Genomic DNA, 24,554 nt, shown 5'->3' with positions numbered 1-24,554 from the left:
CAGTAACACCCGTGTAGAAAACGCCAAGGTCGGGTGTTCCTCAGACTGTTTACATTCCAGGAGGAGAGCCAGAAGGAGAAGAAGAACGCTTTTCAATAATCAAAGTACTTAATTTGTGATTAAAGCTAGTCGAACCAGATGTTGATCAATAATAATCAAGTGAATGATCTGTGGAATAAAGATGTCATGATTTATGTGTTTAATGAAAACAGGACTACTGCACAGACAGACAGACCCTCATCTCCATAGAAATGCATGACACATTGTTCCAACCAATCAGAGCCTTCGGCTGCCGCAAGAGAATCTGGCTTGTTGACTTAAAGTGTCCAATCCGCTTTACTAAAACTTATCAACAATTCAGAGATATAAAACAAGGCAACGCCATTTTAAGTCAGTTCCATTTTGACTTCAGTTCTAGTAACGTCATCCCAAAGAGAAGCACAGACTGGCCAGATGTGTTTTCTTCTTTAAACTAAGAACTGTGAAGTTGGAGATTTTCGTCGTTTAACAACCAGACGACATCCTTTCAAAATAAGAGCACCTGCTGACGCTGCCGATGGTTACCTAGGTCGACCCTTCAGACGGGCTTTGAAACTCTGCGATCGCTGTTTCGACCAGCTCCAGCGCACATCCGAGGTCTTCAGACCTGGCATTTCCTGATCTACCTGGGAGGCCCCCACTGGGTACGTACACGGCAAAATAGCAGCTCATGTCATCACTTTATAAGCCTCGTGATATCTAGTCATAACAATCAGACTACCAGATTCAATGACGTCAGCCTAAGGAGTCTGAACCAACCACACACACACACACACGCACATCGAACATCACATTCATTTCCAAACAACACAGAGTTATTCCTGGTAGATTGTTAAGAATTTATAATTAAGAAATTAAAGATTCTTAAACGATCCCAACTCTCTCTCTTTTCTTGTCTCAAAGTCAATACAGAGTGTTTAATTAAACTCCCTGATGATAAAAACAGCCCATCTTCTGATTATAACAAGTGATCTACTTACAGTGTATTAAAATACAACTCTAGATAGTTTCATCACTCTATTTCTCTACAACGGTGTTGGGGAGAATACTTTGTACATGTATTTAGTTACAGAATACTGAATACTTGCTTTAAAATGTATTCTGTAATGTATTCCGTTACTCTGTTTAATCTCGGTACTGTATTCAGAATACTTAGAATACTTCCCCATAAAAACAGCATTTAGGGTCTTAAATGCCACAATATGAGCTGATAGCTACTCCCGCAGGAAAGCAGGGCATATTAATGCTAAATGTCATTTACCGACTGGGAAAAAATTTAAAACGATTTAATTTTTTTGTTACTTTATTTATCAAACAGTCAATAGAAAATATATTTCTGGTTCTGTGAGAAAGTGCTTGAACATTGCACGGCATTACTGTCTGCAAGAAAATGTAATCTAGACAAAACGCTTCTAAATAATTGGGAGTGGCCAATCACAGCACATCTATTTAGAAAAAACGATGTATTGTGCTCATTTTTTTATGTGTTTTGTAGTTTTTCCACGATGGAATGGCGGACTGCCTCGTTGATAGACATCCAAAGTAGTCCAATCACAGCGCTTTATATGTTTGATGGGCCAATCATAGCACTCTGTCAGCCAAATGGGCAGAATGTACCTGCAAGTTAGCAAACCAAGATGGCCGCTGCTCCGTAGTGGTTGAATCACAGCGCTGTTTTGGTTTGGTGGGCCAATCACAGCACTCTGTTGGTGGACGGGATGTTACTGATATAAAGATAGCGGTGGATCGTTTGAAACGGCTTTGGCATCAACTTTGGACTATTTTTGACTCGGGGTTTTCTTTGAGTCAAGGGGAGATGGATGGAGGTACTTTAGTTTATTTCAAAAAGGACGTATTTGCATCTTTTTTGACGGAATAGGGCGGACCGCATCGTTGACTTGACATCCATAGCGGTGAGTACGTCTGGTTGTTTGGTTTCCAATAGCATGCGGAGGAAGACCGTAGATCCCACCCCGCGCTTAGAGCAGAGACTAGAAAGAGAGCTGAGAGCTGTCAACGGACCGTAGACACTGCCCAACAAGCATGGACGTGCCCGGAAAACCTCACCAGGGAGGCGTCCAGGAGGCATCCTGACCAGATGCCCGAGCCACCTTCTCTCGATGTGGAGGAGCAGCGGGTCTACTCCAAGCCCCTCCCGGATGACCGAGCTTCTCACCCTATCTCTAAGGGAGAGCCCAGCCACTCTGCAGAGAAAACTCATTTTGGCCACTTGAATCCATGATCTTGTTCTTTCGGTCACTACCCAAAGCTCATGACCATAGGTGAGGGTAGGAACGTAGATCGACCGGTAAATCAAGAGCTTTGCCTTCTGACTCAGCTCTCTCTTCACCACGACAGACCGGTACAACGCCCGCATCACTGCAGATGCAGCACCAGTCCACCTATCGATCTCACGCTCCAGTTTTCCCTCACTCGTGAACAAGACCCCGAGATACTTAAACTCCTCCACTTGGGGCAGGACCTCATCCCTGACCCGGAGAAGGCATTCTACCCTTTTCTGAATCAAGACCACGGTCTCAGATTTAGAGGAGCTGATTCTCATCCCCGCTGCTCCACACTCGGTTGCGAACCGCTCCAGCGAAAGCTGAAGATCACGTTCTGATGAAGCCAACAGGACCACATCATCTGCAAAAAGCAGAGACCTGATCCTCAGGCCACCAAAACGGATGCCCTCCACACCTTGGCTGCACCTAGAAATCCTGTCCATAAAGGTTATGAACAGAATCGGTGACAAAGGGCAGCCTTGGCGGAGTCCAACTCTCACTGGGAACGAGCCCGACTTACTAACGGCAATGCGGACCAATCTCTGACACCGGTCATACAGGGACCTAACAGCCCGTATCAGAGGGCCTGGTACCCCATACTCCCGGAGTACCCCCCAAGGGCCCCCCGAGGGATGCGGTCAAACGCCTTCTCCAAATCCACAAAACACATGTAGACTGGTTGGGCAAATTCCCACGCACCCTCCAGGACCCCCCTAAGGGTATAGAGCTGGTCCAGTGTTCCACGGCCAGGACAGAAACCACATTGCTCCTCCTGAATCCGAGGTTCAAACAAAAATGTTGATAGGTTGCTGCAAAAATAAGTTTGTTTCCAAATGAAAAGTTTCAACCATACATGGCTGTAGATAAAGGAAAATGTGCACATTGCCGTCACTTTTAAAAAAATATTGAGTTTAGCCCGCGACTTCGTCCCAGTTTTTCATTTTGGCCCAGTGGGAATTTGATGTTGACACCCCTGCTGATTGCATGGGTGGAGACCTGGAGTACCTGATGAGTGGTTTCAGGGAGGGGAGGAACTGCTTGTTTACAGCCCCTAACTGCACTTATTGCTTCCATGTGGCTCAACCGGAGCTACTAGACAACAGGGTTACCCACAGATGGGTCTCCTCCTCTTTCCAGCGGTAGATAGTAAAAAACAAAAAGATTCAGAATGAAAATCTTACACTAGCAGATGCTCAAACCCTTCCATGCAGCTGGAGTCGGTCTGAGAGTGTTGCAGTGAGTTTTTAACCTTTGGCTCAGGTGAGAGTGGGCCTGTGCCCCTAAAGGCCTTTGCTGACAACATGATTCATTTACTTTTGAACAGTAAAAGTAGATGATTAGGGCCAACCATGTGCTACAGTAGACTGTTCTAGATGGGATTTAAATGGTTCCAGGAGTATCTGATGAAGGGTTGATGCATCAGCTGTAACTTCACCTCCTTGCTGTGCTGATCCTTCTCCAGCTCTAACTGCTGCTCCAGGGCGCTGATGGTGCTCTGCAGCTTGGCCTTCTCCTGCAGCCACTGTGCCTCCTTCAGCGTCAGCTCCTCCTCCACATTGCACAGCTGGGCCTCCTGCACCACACACATGGATGCACACACACACACGTGATGTTAACAGTGCTACGTTGAGTGAAAGAACAGCTGGTGTCCGACTTCACCGTCTCTCTGATTTGCAGCCTGGTGGCGTCCAGCTCTTTAGCCAGACTCTCACTGTGGAGCTCAGATTCTCCAAGCTTTCCCAGAACCTCCTGAAGCTCCTGCTGAGTCACACGCAGCTTCCGGCTGTGCTGCTCTTCCTACAGAGCACAGAAGAAACATCAGGACACATGTGTGAATCCAACAAAACAAACAATAACATGTAAAAACGCATTCCCCTGACGGAGTGACCAGAGATCAGGTAGAAGTGTGCGTGTGCCCAAAGGTGTTCTCCTAACACAAACATGTACTACTGAATAACTGTTGATCCCCCTGAAGATGGCTGCTGCAGCTCTAGTCAGTTTCACCCACACGGTTTCACTCTAGCCAAGTCATTATTTACAGGGTATCTGCAGGTGTAAGGGAGCCAAATTTAAGACTTTTTAAGACCTTTTTTAAGGCCACTTTGACCAAATTTAAGCAATTTTTAAATTTAAGCTATAATTTCCAGTTATTGCCTGGAACCGGTGCTAACCACGTCGCGAATGTAGGATTAGCCATCCAGTTATCATTAAACTTGCACTTCCCCATGGCGCAAGCTCCCACTAGCTTAACCAGCTAATGTGCTCATTTAAAAATAGCCCCCTTTCACAACCAGCTGAATGTGTACGGTTCCGCTTACGGCAACATCGTACACAAAAAACGCTGAACACTAACTAGAAATTCACGAAAATTTTATAGAAATAAAACAATCTTGTTTATTGGGTCTTTGGTAATTTAAGACCTTTGAAAACTCTATTTAAGGATTATTTGTCATTTTTATGGATTTTTAAGACCTTAAATTTGGAAAAGCTAATTTAAGACTTTTAAAGACTTTTTAAGGACCCGCGGATACCCTGTATTCACCTGGAAACTGATCAGATCCATCATATCCGTCTATCTGAGTTTAAACCCTTACAGGAGATGAATTCCTGAATCATTCAGATCTACTCAAGTGAATCTGAAGCTAATTAAGAACAACCTGAGACCACCGCTGTTCTCCTGAGAGTTAGTCGACATCAACCCCGACATCACTGCGCTTTAGACTAGAGTGCATCATTCACCCATTCACACATACAATCACACCCTGACGGCGATGGTGGCAAGGCGGGTTAAGTGTCTTGCCCAAGGACACCACAGCAGCATTCTCTGGTCAGAGCCGGTGTCGGTACAGGATCTGCTCGGGCTGATGGATCGGCTCGGGGTCCTGCGCCTGCTGATGACGTCACATTAAGGCTAATCCACTCACCTTTCCTAAATAAGTTACCACCCAAACGTTTCATTTATAACTGTAATTTGTTAATAAAACACCAAATTATCTTTGTCTTGTAAAGAATGTGAAAGTGCACAAAACCAACATCAGACACAACAGGTTCTTGTACGCGAAGCCTCGTCCGTTTGTGTTGATGTGGGATTCGTCTGTATGTTTCTGCAGTTGTTACGTTAACACAGTGGTTCCCAAACTTATTTAGCAAGCAAAAATCAAGAGCTGCTGGTTTTAGTGAACTCTTTGAACGAGAATTGTGAATCGCAGAAAGAGGAGTTGAAAAGCGTGCGAGGATCTCAAACTACAGTGGAACACGAGGAGATGAAACACAAAGCTCAAGAGCTGGAACTTTTAGTTAACTCTTTGAAAGAGCAATTTGAAAAGCTGAAAGAATTTCACAAGAAAAGTGAATTAAAACAGCAGCAGGAGATCAAACGGCTGTCAGACGAATTAGAGAAAGCACAATCTGCTTCGAGGGTGTACCGAACCAAACTCACTCAAGCTAGAGCAGATTTGGAGGAGATGAGAGAGAAACATGAAAGAACACTGGCAGTTAAGGAGATGTGCTTTGTAGGCACTGATGATGAAGTCAGTGAAGAAATGTGCTCATCAAGCTCTGAGTTGGAACAGGAAAATTCTGAGCATCTACGTTTGACCGACGCTGATAAAAACGGTGATCTGAGTTGGTCAAACTCCGATTTTGAATTCACGTCTTCTGAAGGAGAAATGGGGAAAGAACTGCTTCCATCGAGCTCTGACTACGAACAGGAAGAGAGTTTTGCAGATCAAACATCTCCGAAGGAAACCAAATGCCTGGAAACTCCTGGTAAACGAAGGGGTGAGGTGAAAAAGATGGACAGATCTCCAAAGAGTGCTAAAAAGGAGGAAGGGTTCGGGAAAAGGTCTTCCAAACATCAACTGGTCAAATTAGAACGTGATGGGAGTGAAAAACCACACTCCTCAACGTCACGTCCCCAGCCCAAACCAACAGAGTCTGCTCCACAACCAGTCAGAGGGGAACCTATAGAGCAGAGGACAGTCCCCCACAACGTGCTCCCTTCTTTTTCTGGGAAAACCGTGCTTCCTCCACTCTCTGGGAAAACCGTGCTTCCTCCACTCTCTGGGAAAACCACGCTTCCTCCACTCTCTGGGAAATCCCTGCTTCCTTCTATTCCTACTAGACCCACACCTCCATTTTAGAAAACTTTGTATTAGACAACTAGTGTATAATAATATAAAATTCAAAACGTTATTCTAGACACAAGTACATAAGAGAAGAATGTTGCTGTAAAACAGTTTTTCTGAAGAAGATATGACATTATAGTTTGAATGCTGTAAGCATTAAAAAACTGCAGCAGAAGTAAATATCTCACAGAGAACAGATCACCCGATCAAATTATTTCTGTCCTATTTCTGCTGCATGGGGGGGGGGTTCTCTGGGTGCTCCAGTTCACCCCCCAATCTCAAATCTTGACACATTACATTGACGGATCTGCTCAGCATTCAAACAGCATTTGTGCAAGAAACGCATTCGAATAGAATAGAATAGATTAGAATAGAATAGAATAAAAATCGCCCTGTCAGTAAAATTTGATGTCAAAACAATGACAGTTACATGGGCAAAGTATGAGAGTTAGTATTAAAGAGTAAAAATACAATAAAACGTAACACAGGATATATATATATATATATACATTGATCTGCAGGCAGGAATGCAGGCACAGATAAAATAAATACGGCAGGAAACAAGTCACAATACAACAAACAGAAAACCGTCAGATTGATTGGACATTCTAAATCTCGCACGGGTAAGGTAAGTCACAATTCCTAATTACTTAGGTTTTTATGGTTGATCTTCTGGTAGTTAACCCTTTAATGCATAACGGCCACTACAGTGGACAGGTACTCAAAATTGTTATTTATTTATTTATTGTTGCTATTAAGCACAGCTGTTGAAGACTTTATTGCATGTGAGCCCCTCCATTTGGACTTCGGTAAGGCAAGCCAACATATTTCATGTTCAGAATGCACACTGTCCACTGAGTTGGACATGTAGTAAATTATATGTAAATTATTAAATGTTACAAAAGAGTTGAAAAAGTTGAAATTTGTTTCATTCACACCTAAAGATGAATGAAAAAATGTGTTAAAAACATGGTTGAAGATTTCATAATTCATGCATCAAAGGGTTAAAATCTTACTCAGGTCTTTTGATATGAAGGCGTATTTTGCTATTTTACTTATTACATTCTATTTTTTACATTTATCTCTACTAGGGTTCTATTTAACACCCGTATACGCGACATAAAAGTTCACACTTTTACTTGTATTTTGGTATGACTCTGATTTTTATCATTCATGAGGTGCAAAAGTCCTCAGGTGTTGTTGAGTTTATCTTTTATTACTTAAAAATTCACACTCAGGGGGAATGTTACAGTTTTTATATATTTCGTCTTCGTCGTCTTCGTCTTCCTCCGCTTATCCGGGTCCGGGTCGCGGGGGCAGCATCCCAATTAGGGAGCTCCAGGCCGTCCTCTCCCCGGCCACCTCCACCAGCTCCTCCGGCAGGACCCCAAGGCGTTCCCGGACCAGATTGGAGATGTAACCTCTCCAACGTGTCCTGGGTCGACCCGGGGGCCTTCTGCCGGCAGGACATGCCCGAAACACCTCCCCGGGGAGGCGTCCAGGAGGCATCCTGACCAGATGCCCAAACCACCTCAACTGACTCCTTTCGATCCGGAGGAGCAGCGGTTCTACTCCGAGTCCCTCCCGAATGTCCGAGCTCCTCACCCTATCTCTAAGGCTGAGCCCGGCCACCCTACGGAGGAAACTCATTTCGGCCGCTCGTATCCGCGATCTCGTTCTTTCGGTCATTACCCAAAGCTCATGACCATAGGTGAGGATTGGGACGTAGATCGACCGGTAAATCGAGAGCCTGGCTTTCTGGCTCAGCTCCCTCTTCACCACGACAGATCGGCTCAGCGTCCGCATCACTGCAGACGCCGAACCAATCCGCCTGTCGATCTCCCGATCCCTCCTACCCTCACTCGTGAACAAGACCCCGAGATACTTAAACTCCTCCACTTAAGGTAGGACCTCTCCCCCGACCCGGAGGTGGCAAGCCACCCTTTTCCGGTCGAGAACCATGGTCTCAGATTTGGAGGTGCTGATCCTCATCCCAGCCGCTTCACATTCGGCCGCGAACCTACCCAGCAAGAGCTGAAGGTCAGAGCTGGATGAAGCTAGGAGGACCACATCATCCGCAAAAAGCAGAGACGAGATTCTCCTGCCACCAAACTCGACACACTCCACACCACGGTTGCGTCTAGAAATTCTGTCCATAAAAGTGATGAACAGAACCGGTGACAGAGGGCAGCCCTGGCGGAGTCCAACCCTCACTGGGAACAGGTCCGACTTACTACCGGCTATGCGGACCAAACTCACGCTCCTCTGGTAAAGGGACTGAATGGCCCTTAACAGAAAGCCACCCACCCCATACTCCTGGAGCGTCCCCCACAGGGTGCCCCTGGGGACATGGTCATAAGCCTTCTCCAAATCCACAAAGCACATGTGGATTGGTTGGGCAAACTCCCATGCCCCCTCCATCACCCTTGCAAGGGTATAGAGCTGGTCCACAGTTCCACGGCCAGGACGAAAACCACATTGCTCCTCCTCTATCTGAGATTCAACTATCGATCGGACCCTCCTCTCCAGTACCTTGGAGTAGACCTTTCCAGGGAGGCTGAGGAGTGTGATCCCCCTATAGTTGGAACACACCCTCAGGTCACCCTTCTTAAAGATGGGGACCACCACCCCGGTCTGCCACTCCCTAGGAACTGCCCCCGATGACCACGCAATGTTGTAGAGACGTGTCAACCATGACAGCCCTACAACATCCATAGCCTTGAGATACCCAGGACGAACCTCATCCGCCCCCGGGGCTCCGCCGCTGTGTAGTTGTTTGACTACCTCAGCAACTTCTGCCCCCGAGATTGGACAGTCCATCCCCAGGCCTCCCAGCTCTGGTTCCTCCTCGGAATGCGCATTGGTGGGATTGAGGAGCTCCTCAAAGTATTCCTTCCACCGTCCGACTATAGCCCCAGTTGACGTCAGCAGCTCCCCATCCCCACTGTAAACAGTGTGAGCGAGTTGCTGCCTCCCTCTCCTGAGGCGCCGGACAGTCTGCCAGAACCTCTTTGGAGCCGATCGATAGTCTTTCTCCATGGCCTCACCAAACTCCTCCCACGCCCGAGATTTTGCCTCGGCAACTGCCACTGCTGCACCCCGCTTGGCTATATATTTCACCATCTTAATGTTCTTTTTAAGTAATCATGTTTCAAGGCAAGTTTCAGTACTTTTCTTTTCAGCCCAGCTCTGGTATGCTGATAAGACACACACACACACACATACACACACACGCACACGCACACGCACACACACATACACACACACACACACACACACACACTGTAACATTTTCTGTTTCCTCCCCTGGACTCCTGATCATTGAGGACGTTTCGACATGTTGAGCTAGCTGAATCACCAAAAATGGCCGTTCTCCGGGGCTTCCAGTTGGAACAACACGATGACGGCTGCGTGCTGAGAGAGCTCCCGTCAGACCCCCAGTTATTCTCTACAACCCCCAACAAGTTGAGTAATTACTGCATTCAGAGAGCGTTAGAAAGGGGGCTAGAAACTCACTGAGCATTGAAAACCGCTGGAAATCCCTGAAGAGCAGCGGGAGAAGAGGACCTAACTGAGGTACGGAAGGCTAATGCTAACCGTGGATCAGCTAACAACGACAACAATGGGCGATCTGGAAGCGATCTTACACGAGCTGAGAGGGTTCCGAAAAGAAAACAAAGAGCAGCTCGAATCGATAAAAGAAGAAATCGCAAAGGTAAACACCAGACTGAGTGAAGCAGAAGAGCGAATCGGAAAGCTGGAGGACAGAAGTCAAAATACGGAGCAAGTTTTAACAGACATGCTAAAGCTACATGTGCAGCTAGAGGAAAAGATAATGGATCTGGAAAGTCGAACTAGATGCGAAAATGTAAGGATTTATGGAGTTCCTGAGGGTGCTGAAAGCGAAAGTGCCTTGGTGACGACATTTGTGGGGAACCTCCGCCGCGAAGAACTCGGACTCTCCGAAGAGCAGGCCGATCTCCGTATAGAGCGAGCACACCGCTCACTAGGGCCCACATCACCGGTCGGTGCCCCGCCCGCTCCATTATAGTAACGTTTCTGAGCTACAAGACTAAAGAACTGGTCCTCCGCAAGGCATGGCGGAGCAAGGGAATAAAATGGAAGGAGAATGTGATTAAAATAGACCATGATTTCCCAAAGAAGGAGAGAGTACGCAGAGGTCCGAAAAGTGCTCAAGGACAACAAAGTTCCGTTCCAGACGCTCTTCCCGGCAAGGTTGAAAGTTTCATACAAAGAAGGGATAAAAATCTACGACAACATTGAAGAAACAACTGAAGACATGGCGGCCAGGGGCTACAGGGTGTGGATCGCTAAATCTCCGGAAACGCTGATGGAGCAGATTCGTCAACTGACCTGGAGGAAACCACAGAGGGGCGCAAAGAGAAGGGCGACCACCACTGCCCGGGACGTGGCTACAGAGAGAGGCTGAGGGCCTTCAGGCACCCCTCCTCTGCACCTCCGGAGCCGCAGTAGGTAGAGAGATGTGGCGTGCTTACGACTCGGACTTTGCACCCAACAGAAATGATGACAGATTTAAAAACTGGTCTCTAAGGGGTCTTACATCCTATAATCTGTTTCTCCACAAGGGGCCAGTCAAGAGCTTCGAGGCCTTAAAAATGAATACGGTTGGAAAGGGAGACTTGTACAGATTTTTACAAGTCAGGCACCACATCAATCAGAATATGAAAAAGGCAACGAGTTTTGGAGAGGCAGGCTTCCTGGAAACATTCATGTCACTATTGAAACCGGGTCAATGTACTAAAGTGGTGTCCAGACTGTACAAGGGAGTGCCGCTGTCTAAACAAGACAATACGGACTACATACGAAAGAAATGGGAGGCTGAAATACGCGACCCAATTCCAGCAGAATTGTGAGGAGGGATATGCCAGCTCCAGTGGATATTTTTAGAATCACCTTCATGGCGGGAATTCTGCTGGAAGAATATGGCGAGATTCTTCATCACACCCGTTCAGAAAAAACACCTGGGCACTGGCGATGCCTGCTGGAGACTTTGTGGGGCAGAGGGTGCAACCCATGGACACATTTTCTGGGATTGCAATGCATTAAAGAGATGCTGGACAGAAATTCATACTCATATAGAGAATATGTCTGGAATCAAGGTTCCACTCAAGTGCACCACTTTGTTCAAGGGGAGTCGCACCAAAAGCGTTGGACAGATATGATAGGAGGTTGTTTCGTCTGCTCATGGCAGCAAGTAAGAAAGCAATCATGAGGAGATGGATGACGGCGGAAACCCCTACAGTTGAGGACTGGATTGCTATTGTACACGAAATTTATACAATGGAAAAAATGACGCTTTCTCTCAGGGTTCAAATCGAAAAATTCTATAAAATCTGGTCTAAATGGTCTGAATATGTAAAACCAACAAGATCCGACTCTGGGTAAGCCACAAAACTGCAAACGAGTAACTCGCCATCCTTGTACTGATGCCAGTTTATTTAACCCTGTAATGAGCCAGAGATCCCCCCCCCCACACCCCCACTTCTGTGTTATTTATTTTTGTTGTTGTTGTTTCCTTTCTCTCTGCTTTGTTCCTCTAGCTGTGCGTTCTCTTTAACAGCAGATTGATGTTATAACACTGATAAAAACGAATTAAAAAAGCTGAATAAAGAAAAAATGGCCGTTCTCCACACGTAGCAGGTAAAGGCTAATCAGACTGAGGGGGGGCTCCGTGGGCGCCCGGTTGGCCTCATAGGAAAGTGACGTACTTCAGTAAAGTTAGAGATGGATTCAACATTTTTGGCTCAATAACCTCTGATCGGAAGGTCCTTTTCAAACACAGCAGACCTCTTTGGTATCGTGGTAAGATAGTGAACAAACTACAACCTCATTGCTTTTGCCAACAACCCGTTGTCTGCGCCCGACATGTTACGATGCCGCCGCGAGCGCTCAGGGACCGTCAGCAAATATAAACAACACTGCAGGTCATGCAGCCAGATCATTACAAATAATTCTAATATTGAGGTTTGATTTTCATGTCTCTTGGAGGGACATTTCCAGTATAGAGTGCATTTAATTATACAAACATACATTTAATTAAAGTTGATTTATTCCCTGTCCAGCAGATGGTGCCCCAGGCAGTCACCTGTGCTGCCGGTCTGCGAGGCCGGCCCTTAACTGAACTCCATTAACATATCTACTCAGTGAAAGGCCAGGAGACGACGCTTGTTGTGATTTGGTGCATCATAAATAAACTGAATTAAATCCTAATTATTATGAAGCATTTGATGTTGTGGTCCAACACAAACCAAAGGTTATTGTCTGGTTTGTCTCAAACCCTTTTTCATGTAGACCCGGTGGTGATGGCCCTTTTCCATGTTGCACATGAACAAGGCGATGGTCCACAGCTGACGTCCCTAACCTGTTTGTGGGTGCTCAGAAGCTCCCTCTGAGCTTCTCTCAGCTCCTTCTCTCTGACCTCCAGGCTCTGCTGCAGAGACTCCAGCTTTCTCTCCAGCTCCTGCTTGTGATCTCTGATGGCTGCATCCAGCTGGCTGAGCTGAGGTCACCACAGAGGAAACATCAGCAGCAGTTAGAACATCGAACAAGTTCAGCTGATGATCTAGGGGGCAATGTACCAGCTTAGCCCTCTGCTGCAGCTCCCCCTGTCTCTCCTTCAGGGCATTGTCCACGTCCAACAATTCCAGAGTCCTGTCCTCCAAGTCCTTCTGGACGTCGCTGCAACGCCACAGACAAACATTTTCATGGAATCATTCGTCATTAAACCCAAAAGGAGCTGCAATAACTGAAATAAACACTGTTTGGATGGAAGAAATGAATAAAAGTAACTTCCTGTAGCAGAATAGCAGTGTGTGTGTGTGTGTGTGTGTGTGTGTGTGTGTGTGTGTGTTGTTTTACAGAGAAGAGAATCTAATACATAATCATGATTTCACCTCAGATTCAAGAGGATGTTGTTTACATAAACATCAATGAAAATGAGAGGAGGGCGGTTCTCATCCCTGAAGGATGTTCCGGCATCCTCCTTCCATCCCGTTCCACATAATGGCGTGTCCTCACCTGAGCTGGACAGTCAGTTTGTCCACTTGGGCTTGCCGCTCATCAGAGACGGTTTGGGTTTCCTGAAGGACATCTTTGAGCTCCTGCAGCCGCTCCAGGGTGTCAGCCAGCTCCACCTGCACAGCGTGCAGCTGTCCCTCCAGGGTCTGGACCCTCTGCTTGCAGCTGAGCCTATCCGCCTCACAGCGATGGAGCTGGTCCTCCACGTCCTCCACTGGAGAAAGATATGCCACGGTGAGATGACCGGCAGCCAAAGGAAATCCCTATCTGCTGGGAAATGACGCCTTACTGCTAAAACGCTAAACCAGCACAGATTACTGATGTGGAGTCACAGTGAACAGCAGTAAACACACCAATGGAAGCCTTGGTGAAGAGCTGGGTCTTAGTGAGCTGCAGGTTCTCCTCCAGTCCTCTGATCTGAGAGGCCTTGATGACAAGTTCACTCCTCAGGTGCTCCAGCTCAGACTCCTTAGAGAGCTGCTCAGTCCGACTCTGCTGCAGCTCTGATGTCAGATGGCTGCAGAACCACACAACACAAACCTGATCATCAAAGCCTGCTGCACAACAAGAAAACACTCAAAGGTTAGAGAGGAAAACCGGCGTTACATCTTCTACTGAATAATAAAAGAATCTCAGCAGATGTGTTTTAGAACCAAGTCACAGAAAAGGACTGACCGATTAGGCATGAGCACACCTGAAACCTTTCACAACTGGGTTTAAAGAAATACCAATCGTTTTCTAGCAAGACTTCCTGTTTGTTTCCCAAGACAGATCCTCATTCATACATTCTGCCTGCTGGCGGTGGTCGGAGGGACCGGTGGCGCCAGCATTCAGCAGCCTCGCCGCGTCCCTGGGCAGCTGTGGCTACATCGTAGCTCATCCCCATCAGCGTGTGAATGGGTGGATGATTGGGTTGTGCCTTGGGGGTCTGAATCCTACATGGATTTGCTTTATCCAAACAACAAATGTACATTTATAAGGAGTTAGCGTGATAAAAGCTACGGACGCCACACGGCCCGCCATGAACAGCCGCTGCTGCAGCAGACACTGATGTCACTAACAGCTGAGAACAAAAATATAAACGCAACACTTTTGTTGTTGATCCCACTTTTCATGAACTGAACTCACATCTAAACATGTGTTAGTGAACACTTTTCCTTTACCTCACAGGTGTGGCACATCAAGGGCTGGTTAGACAGCATGATTACTGCACAGGTGGGCCTTAGACTGCCCACAATAAAAGGCCAGCTTAGAGTATGAAAGTCTCATCTCCTGGAGGAGACCTTGTGAGTGCAGCTCCATGTAAACGGGGGTGGTTGTTAAGACGAATACCTCAATAGCCAGGGTAGGAACAAAACAACAAGGGACTGTTTTGGTATGAAGCAGCATAAAATAATCCAGGCAGATTAAACCAGCTGAACACTGATGACCTGTGCCCACTGGCAGGGCAGGTTTTTGACAACTGTCATGACCTTTACATTACATAGCCTTCTCCTACACTACACGGGAAAGACCAAAAGCTGAATATATTTTATCATCACCATAAGTACGTAAATGTTTTAGTTCCTGCTATGATGGTGGTGGGACTCTAGATCCTCCGGCCTTGGTTTGTAGCGGTGAGGAAGCCAAGCGTTTACCATCAGGGTTTGAAGTTCTGGGATGTAGTTATCTTTGGCCACCTCCTTAAACCTTCTTGTTGTGTCCGAAATTACACATGCAGTTATTTGTAGTAGCAACGTATTCAGCTAGAAAAACATCTGTTTTAAACAAGATAAATGTACTGTACGGACCCTTCTGCTCTTATGTGAGTGCGAGTGCTGGAACGGGTGCTGCAGGTTGCTTTGATTATGAACGGTGTCCTTTACGCCAAGGTTATTCCATTTTGGGCCTCGAGGGCCGGTATCCAGCACATTTTAGTGGTTTCTTTAGTCCAGCACACTAGATTCAGTGATTGAATCACCTGTGCAGCAGCTGATCAGGCTCTGCAGAAGCCTGTTAATCACCTGCTGATTGAAATCATGTGTGTTGAAGCAGAGTTAGAACCATAAGTGCTGGACACCGGCCCTCGAGGCCCTGCTCCATGCTGATTACTTGGAGAGCATCGCATTTGATTTGAGTTTTTAGGGCCACTCCACCCCCGAGAACACAAGCATTTTATTATTTACTCTCTGTTGCAGTTTTTATGAATGTGGACACAATAAGCATAAACGACATACACTCACTGGCACCTTTATTGGGTACACTATGGTGGAAAACCAATGCATTTAGGCACGTTGACATGGCCAAGACGATCCGCTGCAACTCAAACCGAGCTTCAGGAAGGGGGAGAAAGGTGATTTAAGTGACTATGAACGTGGCATGGTTGTTGCTGTCAGACTGGCTGAGTATTTTAAAACGGCTGATCTCCTGGGATTGTCACGCACAACCATCTCTAGCGATACTGAGAATTGTCCAAAAAAGGGAAAACATCCAGTGAGCAGCAATTTTGTGAGCGAAATTGCCTTGTTGTTGCCGGAGGTCAGAGGGGAATGGCCAGACTGGTTGGAGCTGATAAAAGGCAATAGTAACTCAGATAACCACTGGGTTACAACCGAGGTATGCAGAAGAGCATCTCTGAACTCACAACACGGTGAACCTTGAGGCAGATGGGCTACAGCAGCAGAAGACCACACTCCTGTCTGCGGAGAACAGGACACCGAGGCTAAAATTCACACCGGCTCACCAAAATTGTACAATAGCATATTGGAAAATGTTGCCTGGTCTGATGAGTCTTGATTTCTGCTGCGACATTCGGATGGTAGGGTCAGAATTTGGCGCCAACATGAAAGCACGGATCCATCCTGCCTAGTATCAACGGTTCAGACTGGTGGCGGGGGTGTAATGATGAGGGACATTTTCTTGGCACACTTTGGGCGCCTTATTACTAATTGGTCATCGTTGCACGCCACAGCCTACCTGAGTATTGCCGATCATGTCCATGCCTTTTTGACCAGTGTACCCATCTTCTGATGGCTACCTCCAGCAGGATAATGCACCATGTCATAAAGCTCCAATCATCTCAGACTGGACTCTTGAACATGACAGAGTTCACTGTACTCACATGGCCTCCACAGTCACCAGATCTCAGTCCAGTAGAGCACCTTTGGGATGCGGTGGAACAGAAGATTGGCATCATCAAATCTGCAGCAACTGCGTGATGCAGTCGCGTCAATATGGACCAACATCTCTGAGGAACGTTTCCAGTACCTTGTTGAACCTATGCCAGGAAGGATTAAAGCAGTTCTGAAGGCAAAAGGGGGTCCAAACTGGCCAGTGAGTGTAGATGTAATGTAGTCCTCCTAGTTACCGCTGTCATCAGTCTTGCTGTCCACCTCTACTGAAAAACCTCTTGTTTCTTTGTTAGGTGACCATGTGAGAGCAGATGATTCTGTGCTGAATAAAGTAAACAAAGGTTTTAGTCTGCGACACCAGACAACAACAACAAAACTAGCAGAGTTTGGAATGTGGTTGCACTCCTCATGAACGCTGTTAACTCCCACACAGGAACAGAATACGTCTTCCCCTTCCCCTGACCGATGTGACACCCACCTACAGATACGACTTTGTATTCACATCTTCATGTCTATGAATAAAACACAAGAATATGATTCGTTGTTGTACGCATTAGAGAGATTAGACATCTATTTATTTTATTCAGTTGTAACTTCATTTTATGGACAGCACTTACATCTATTTTACCTGAATGTCAAATGTTTATATAACTGCACACTGTGTTCCACCTTTATTGTTATACTTTTTAAAGTATGAGCTTAATATTTGGGTTGTTTGCAGATACACACTTTGTTTATAATAAACAGTCACAGGCTAAAAGACAACCTCCTTGGTGGAGGTAATCAGTCAGCCTTCCTAAGTCTTTATAAGATTCTGCAGGAGCTCCAGTTTGTCGTGTTCAAACAGGAAAACCTGGAGACACCAGCCAGAACTCAGCCCAACAAGCGAACACAAGGCCGATGTAGCCTTGAAGCGCTAACAAACAGCTGATGTTTACGATACGTTTCTGCTCAGAAACAACCGATTCGAACAGCTCAACGATGACTGTCCAAAAGCTGCTTTGCCAGCTCGTCATCAGTTTTGAGGCCTCGTGGATCACAAAGCTTCCATCTTTTAAAAGCGTCTCTAATACAAGTCCTACTCCACTGCCCAGAATGTCTGACGGCAACATTTAAAGAAGCACTTTTAAACTTTAGACATTTGTTTCAGATGTTGAGGCAGTTGAGGAACCTGTAACTCCAGGATCTGGTGCTCCACTGTGGTGTTGGGCCGACCGAGACCGTGACACCGTTGAGCACGCCAGTGACTGTTGACTGACAGCTCCTGTAGAAAAGCAGCGCTATTGGTCAACGCGGTAGGCTCGCAGAAATGATTCGTTTAGCTGTAGAGGCCAGGGGAGGGACTTAGGAGAAAAAGATTGTTCACTTTTTCTCATAGACAGGGTATATACAGCAATCCTTAAGTAAAATTTACTACTTTTTAATACTTTTTTTACTACCTTCAGAATTTTTTTAAAACCATCACAACACTAAATTGCAAGTGTTAATCACCGACCTATTTACACATATTTTAACATATATAACATACAAAAAGAATAGACTTAGAGACTCACTGATGTTGACAACGTATTGCACATATTTATTTTACTTAGAAAATAAGCCAGGCACTTCGTTTCAGCGGTTCAGACAGTCGACCACGAGGCCTGAAATGATGCAGAATGACCACTGAATATGACGTCATCATTATGTGACCGGATATGCTAAAGTAGGGCTGCTCGATTATGGCAAAAACAATAATCACGATTATTGTGACTGAAATTGAGATCTCGATTATTTAAGACGATGTTTCAATTTATGTAGATTTTTATTTTTTTTATTTTTATTCAGTCATAAAATTGCTCAGGGCACAATCAGGACAAAAATAAACAAGAAACAAGATGATCACTAAAATAACTCCTGATTCCCAGTATAAAAAGTCCAATATGCTTATAGCTCATAGTCTATGACCCAAGGGCTATAGACCTTGGTTTAACTCATTTAAGTCTAACCAGTACAGACCCAAATACCAATATCTTGCAAATACTGACAGCAAGAATTATACAGTGGCATTTATAACAAATACATGCAAATTGATGTTCACTAAATTTTGCATAACATTTATTTAGTCATGTCAAGGTGCTATAGGAGAGTGCACTAGCACCGTGTCCTCAGAGAGATTAGTTATTTATCAGCGTGAGGAACTTATTTCTACCTTATTTATAAACTATTTATTTACAAGTCCATCAGTTAATGTAATAATTGTCCCAACCACAGCTGCACCCCCCACCCCCCAACCCGGTCTCACAGCAATCAGGGGCAAGCTGCACGTGTGTTTAGCACGCCGCACGCGCACATTTAGCCGTTTTTATAGAGGAGTCCGCAGGTGCGGTGTGTGTGTCACTTACTCTGATTAATCCAACAGGGAACCGGCTCTGAGAGCTGTTTCTTTAGCGACTGACACGTCACTACATCATTCCCTTTCCTAATGTCCTGAAGAACGGTCCGGAGCGCAGGCGGAGTGTTTAGCTAACCTGCAGGAAACGTCAACGACAGCTATCCAGAAAGTAGCTAAGGGTTACCAGAGATGTTTCTGAGGTGTTCGCTAGGTAGTAGGTACTTTTACGATTCAAAAAGTCAAGAAGGGGGTCTGAGAAGCTGTTAGAAATAGCGTCAAAGTCGCCAAGTTGGCAACACTGTGGAGGAGCGCTTCATTTATAACTCAAGGCAGCGCAAGTGGGAGGAGCAAATAATCGGCTTGTTTTGTTTTTATAATCGTTCAAAACATTTCATTCGGAATATATTTCTATGTCGATGTTCAGAATACGACATCTGATAGTCTGAAAAAAATAATACCTAATTTGGAAAATATAATACCTCTGAGACCAAATTTAACACTTTTAATGGCCTTAAATTTGACTATTTTTATTTATCACTTTTTAATACTTTTTAAAACCCCGCGGACACCCTGCATAGAACAAGGTCAGATGGTCAAATTTAAGGATTTTTAAAGTCATTATAAAAACTGAAACTTAGGCACCACACCTTTAATATTCCAAGTTTTTACTGGACAGAAATAGAAAAGGAGCTGGGTGTGAGGGGCAGCTTTCACCACAGTCATGTATAAAACAATCATCTGATGACGTTTATTCCCACAGCAGCGTCAACACAACTCAGGACTTCCTCTAGCCCTTCACAACAAGAGTCTCAAACAAGCCTAATACATCCAGAACTTGTAAGTCACTCTGCTGTTGGTCCCCACGTAAACTCCTGCTACAGTCAGGTTGTGTTTGGCTCCAGAGTACGAGCCTAGTGCCATCAATTATTCACCCAATGCATTATGGGTAAGGAAGGTCCTTGTGACGGTTCCATTTGGATTGTAGTCTTATATATATATATATATATATATATATATATATATGTATGTATTTGTCTTTTGTTTTGTGACAAAAAGGAATGATCCAGCTGCTCTTTACAAAGGTCTTAGCGACTGGTTCTTTAAAAAGGGCTGCACAGCGGTGCCGCAACAAGGTTGAGGGTTCACATCCCGACCTGTGCATGCGTGGCTTCATTCTGGGTACTCCGGCTTCCTTCCATGTGTGTGTGTGTGTGTGTGTGTGTGTGTGTTGCCCTGCGATGGACTGGCGACCTGTCCAGGGTGTCCCCCGCCTGTTGGCCCGTCGACTGCTGTTGACCAGCCCCCCCTGCATGGACAAGCCGGTCCAGATAACGGAAGGATGATGGACGGTTATTTAGAAGCAGCTTTGAGTTACACCATCTTCTCACCTGATGGACTTGGACAGCTGGCAGTTCTGCTGCTTCATCTCATGCAGGTTCTTGGTGGTGTTCTGAGCCTCCTGCTCTCTGCTCCTTACTTCCTCCTGCAGACAGGCCCGAGCTTGTTCCAGCTGCAGCTCCAGACTGGCCACCTACAAACAGAACCAACACGTGGAAATCAACATCACCTGAAAGTTCAGTAAGAGACCATGGTTCTCGACCGGAAAAGGGTGGCTTGCCACCTCCGGGTCGGGGGAGAGGTCCTACCTCAAGTGGAGGAGTTTAAGTATCTCGGGGTCTTGTTCACGAGTGAGGGTAGGAGGGATCGGGAGATCGACAGACTGATGGGTTCGGCGTCTGCAGTGATGCGGACGCTGAGCCGATCTGTCGTGGGGAAGAGGGAGCTGAGCCAGAAAGCCAGGCTCTCGATTTACCGGTCGATCTACGTCCCAATCCTCACCTATGGTCATGAGCTTTGGGTAATGACCGAAAGAACGAGATCGCGGATACAAGCGGCCGAAATGAGTTTCCTCCGCAGGGTGGCCGGGCTCAGCCTTAGAGATAGGGTGAGGAGCTCGTACATTCGGGAGGGACTCGGAGTAGAACCGCTGCTCCTCCGGATCGAAAGGAGTCAGTTGAGGTGGTTTGGGCATCTGGTCAGGATGCCTCCTGGACGCCTCCCCGGGGAGGTGTTTCGGGCATGTCCTGCCGGCAGGAGGCCCCCGGGTCGACCCAGGACACGTTGGAGAGGTTACATCTCCAATCTGGTCCGGGAACGCCTTGGGGTCCTGCCGGAGGAGCTGGTGGACAAGGCCGGGGAGAGGACGGTCTGGAGCTCCCTAGTTGGGATGCTGCCCCCGCGACCCGGACCCGGATAAGCGGAGGAAGACGACGACGACGACGACAAGTGAAGGAGCGGAGTTTAGTTATGACATAAGCAGCTTGTGGAGAGTGGAGCCCTGCGGGTGAGCTGCTGTTTTCCAGCTCTACTAACTAGACACCGCTGTCATCCATCAGCTGTAAAAGAAGTAAATTTACTCAAATTAATATCTCATTCAGTCATTTATTGCTCAAAAAAAAGGACACAATAACAAGACATCGTTATGGAAATGTTATGATTATTATTTCTTAATCATTGATCCAATCACCTGAATGTAATATGTATTTCTCTATGCCTACATGTATGCTCATGTATTCAGACACACACACACACACACACACTTTCTTATCTCATGTTATAAATAAACTGAGAATTCAGGAGCTCGGGGCAGTGGCCTCGTAGCTTCTGCCTCCCCACTGCAATCTGGAAACTTGTCTGTCGTTTGTTTAGTTTTCTCTGGTTGCAGGCACTGGGTTGTCGATAAAAATCCTTGACATTATTGGTTCTTCGAGCCGGGGTCCCGGGTTTCCTCTCGACGCCAAAAACCACCGCCGGACACCTGTCGCGACACCTCCAAAAGCCTCCAGCACCGGCTTTCGCTGGAGGTTGGTGCTTGGATCTGGACGTCGCTGCAGGGAACCACACGGATCTACGAACTCAAGGCCTGCGCCGACAGATCTGGTGAGACACGTTGTTGTTGTTTTGTGGTACTGAGAGAAATCCTAGGTGACCAGAGGTGAAATTGGTTTTTGAGCGTTTTGCCTTGAATAGAAACGCAGCTCTAGTTATCTGTTGTTGTTTGTTCGTCTTGGATGTTGTTCTGCTTTAACCGTTGTTGAATGAATGTGTGTGCCTGGACTTGCCTTAGCCTTGTAGAAAGAAGGATATCGCAACTCATTAAACACCTGTCTCACGTATCGCGGCCAGACCTGTAAACAGGTTGGCGGACATCATTAAACACCTGTCTCACGTATCGCGGCCAGACCTGTAAACAGGTTGGCGGACATCATTAAACACCTGTCTCACGTATCGCGGCCAGACTTGTAAACAGGTTGGCGGACATCATTAAACACCTGTCTCACGTATCGCGGCCAGACCTGTAAACAGGTTGGCGGACATCATTAAACACCTGTCTCACGTATCGCGGCCAGACTTGTAAACAGGTTGGCGGACATCATTAAACACCTGTCTCACGTATCGCGGCCAGACTTGTAAACAGGTTGGCGGACACGCTGTACAGAGTCCGGCTGTGGTTAGATTCACAGTCGAAGGGCAGATTCGAAAGCCTAAATCTGACCTCATACCGAAGAAGAGACGGTGTAACATTTAAAAATGGGAAATAAAACCTCACAAACACCTTGGAGTACAGGTAGTGCACTTATGGAAAAGAAACATCCAGCAAATGAGAAAATTATCAGGAGATGGATCAAAGAACATGATTTCTCTGCTGATTTGAGAACAACTGACGTGTATAAAGAGGAAAAACTAACTCCCTGTTGCAACATGGTCACTACAGTGGACGGATTCTCAAAATTGTGATTTATTTATTTATTTTGCTATTAAGCACAGCTGTTGAAGACCTTATTCCATTTTTACTTCAGTAAGTCAAGCCCATATTTCATGTTCAGAATGCACGCTGTCCACAGGAGTGAACATGTAATAAACTATTTGCAAATTATTAAATGTTACAAACAATATTGTTGACATTTGTTTCAGTCGCACCCAACGATGAAAGATGAATGAAAGTATTTGTTAACGAATCGTGGTTAAAGATTTCATAATTCATGCATCAAAACGGTTAAGCGCTGACCAGATATTTCATTCCTGGTATTCTGGTGGTTAATATCATTTGAACTCTGAACCGCGTCACTTTTAGTGGCTGAAAGGGAAGGGGTTTAGGGGAACCCATCATTTGAGAAGTTGATTGTTTAACAGTACTTGTGGGGAGGAAAGGAATATGTAGGGTTTTGGTTGAAACCTCTTGGACTGAGAAACTGACTGACCAACAAACAACTAATGACTGTTGTAAAATCGCATTTTATCTCCTTATTTTGTTGTTTGTTTTAAATCTTTGTTTCTGACGTTTACAACCAAGACAAGGGAGTTCAGCGGATGACAATCGCACCCGGGTGGAAACAATCTGGTGGGCAGTACCTGTTGAATTCAAAAACTGCATTTTGAACACTCTAAAAATATTGTTTGTCATCAGCTGAATCTTTCTGGCGTCTGTTGAAATTTAGGAACTTGTTCAGATCTCCGATTAGCGAACCTTGGGGAGAAACTGTGTGGAAGTAGAATTAAATGAGACAGCAGATTAAAGCTGCTGTAGGGAATTTACATTAAAGTTTAAATTGGTTTAATTCTTCATATATAGAGCTCCGGACCCCACGTGACTCTCAGTTAGTGGACGCCATTTTGGCATGCAAAAAAGGTAAACAAACATGGATGTAAACATGAACGTGAACGGGATCCGCTTGGATTTTACTTCGTCGGAGTTTACTTCACACTTTAAAACAGAAGAAATCGTTTTATATAGTCAGAAATTAAATAGACTAAACATCTCCGACCCTTACCGTGCCCCTGGGATACTTTTTAAAAACGCCAGAAGCTGTCGGAGCGGACTTCTTATCGGCACAACACCAGACCTGGCCGGGGAAACCCCTTGGGATTCCCCCGGCCGGAAGAGCTGGGGAGAGGTCTGGGACTCTCGACTCTACTGCCTGCTCCGACGCCAGAAGCTTTGAACTGAAGATTAGTCTTAGAAAGGGGGTCTTCCTATAGTCGGGTCATTTCTTTCCTGACTCACCTGTTGCTGCAGCAGACTCTGGCTGTCCTCCAGCTCAGAGACCCGAGTTGTACTTTCAGTCAGCATGGTCTGCTGCTGCTGTAAACACACCTGCAGCTGCAGGTTCTGCTCACCAGAGCTCTGACACACCAGGCTGGCACTGTGAAGCTTCTCCTGCAGGGAGGACACCTGAAAGACAACGAGGAACCCGTCTCAGAAGCGGAGAGCAGGTTCAGAGAAACCAACTAGAAGGGTACAATGCTACCATGTTGGTTTTCTTCTGAAGCTCAGTCTCGTAGTTCTTTTTCACCTCCTCCATCTGCTGTAGGTAGGCGTTCAGCTCTTCTCTACATGCGGACAGGCACGACTGCAGTTCAGCTACCTGATGTGTAAATAGGAAGTAGGTACCTGATGGTCAACGTTGGATCTTCACTGGTACAAGAAGACGATGACGATCAACAGGACTTTGCAGAGGAAATCATGGTGGACTCTGGTCTGACTCCAGAGCAGCACAGA

At 46.0% G+C, this 24,554-nt stretch overlaps 1 protein-coding gene across 7 annotated transcripts in view; it reads right to left on the bottom strand.

Annotated features, from left to right (window-relative positions):
* Positions 1-24,554, bottom strand: part of scinlb (scinderin like b) — a 97,098-nt gene that overhangs the window by 56,202 nt on the left and 16,342 nt on the right. For 4 of the 7 annotated variants that reach the window (XM_054734006.2, XM_070541824.1, XM_054734007.2 and 1 more), the window contains 9 exons: positions 24,304-24,420; positions 24,060-24,227; positions 20,383-20,525; positions 13,864-14,027; positions 13,511-13,724; positions 13,072-13,171; positions 12,855-12,992; positions 3,984-4,121; positions 3,760-3,897 (listed from right to left, as the gene is read on the bottom strand). In XM_054734006.2, coding sequence (XP_054589981.2) covers positions 3,760-3,897; positions 3,984-4,121; positions 12,855-12,992; positions 13,072-13,171; positions 13,511-13,724; positions 13,864-14,027; positions 20,383-20,525; positions 24,060-24,227; positions 24,304-24,420 — 1,320 coding nt within the window. Of the gene's footprint in view, positions 1-3,759; positions 3,898-3,983; positions 4,122-12,854; positions 12,993-13,071; positions 13,172-13,510; positions 13,725-13,863; positions 14,028-16,517; positions 16,651-16,730; positions 16,943-20,382; positions 20,526-24,059; positions 24,228-24,303; positions 24,421-24,554 lie in introns of those variants that run through there. The other 3 variants (XR_011515536.1, XR_011515535.1, XM_070541826.1) reach the window with 3 other exon arrangements.

Source organism: Nothobranchius furzeri, chromosome 11 (genome assembly GCF_043380555.1).
Source record: "Nothobranchius furzeri strain GRZ-AD chromosome 11, NfurGRZ-RIMD1, whole genome shotgun sequence".
Taxonomy (NCBI): domain Eukaryota; kingdom Metazoa; phylum Chordata; class Actinopteri; order Cyprinodontiformes; family Nothobranchiidae; genus Nothobranchius; species Nothobranchius furzeri.
This window is presented reverse-complemented; position numbering and strand designations above follow the sequence as displayed.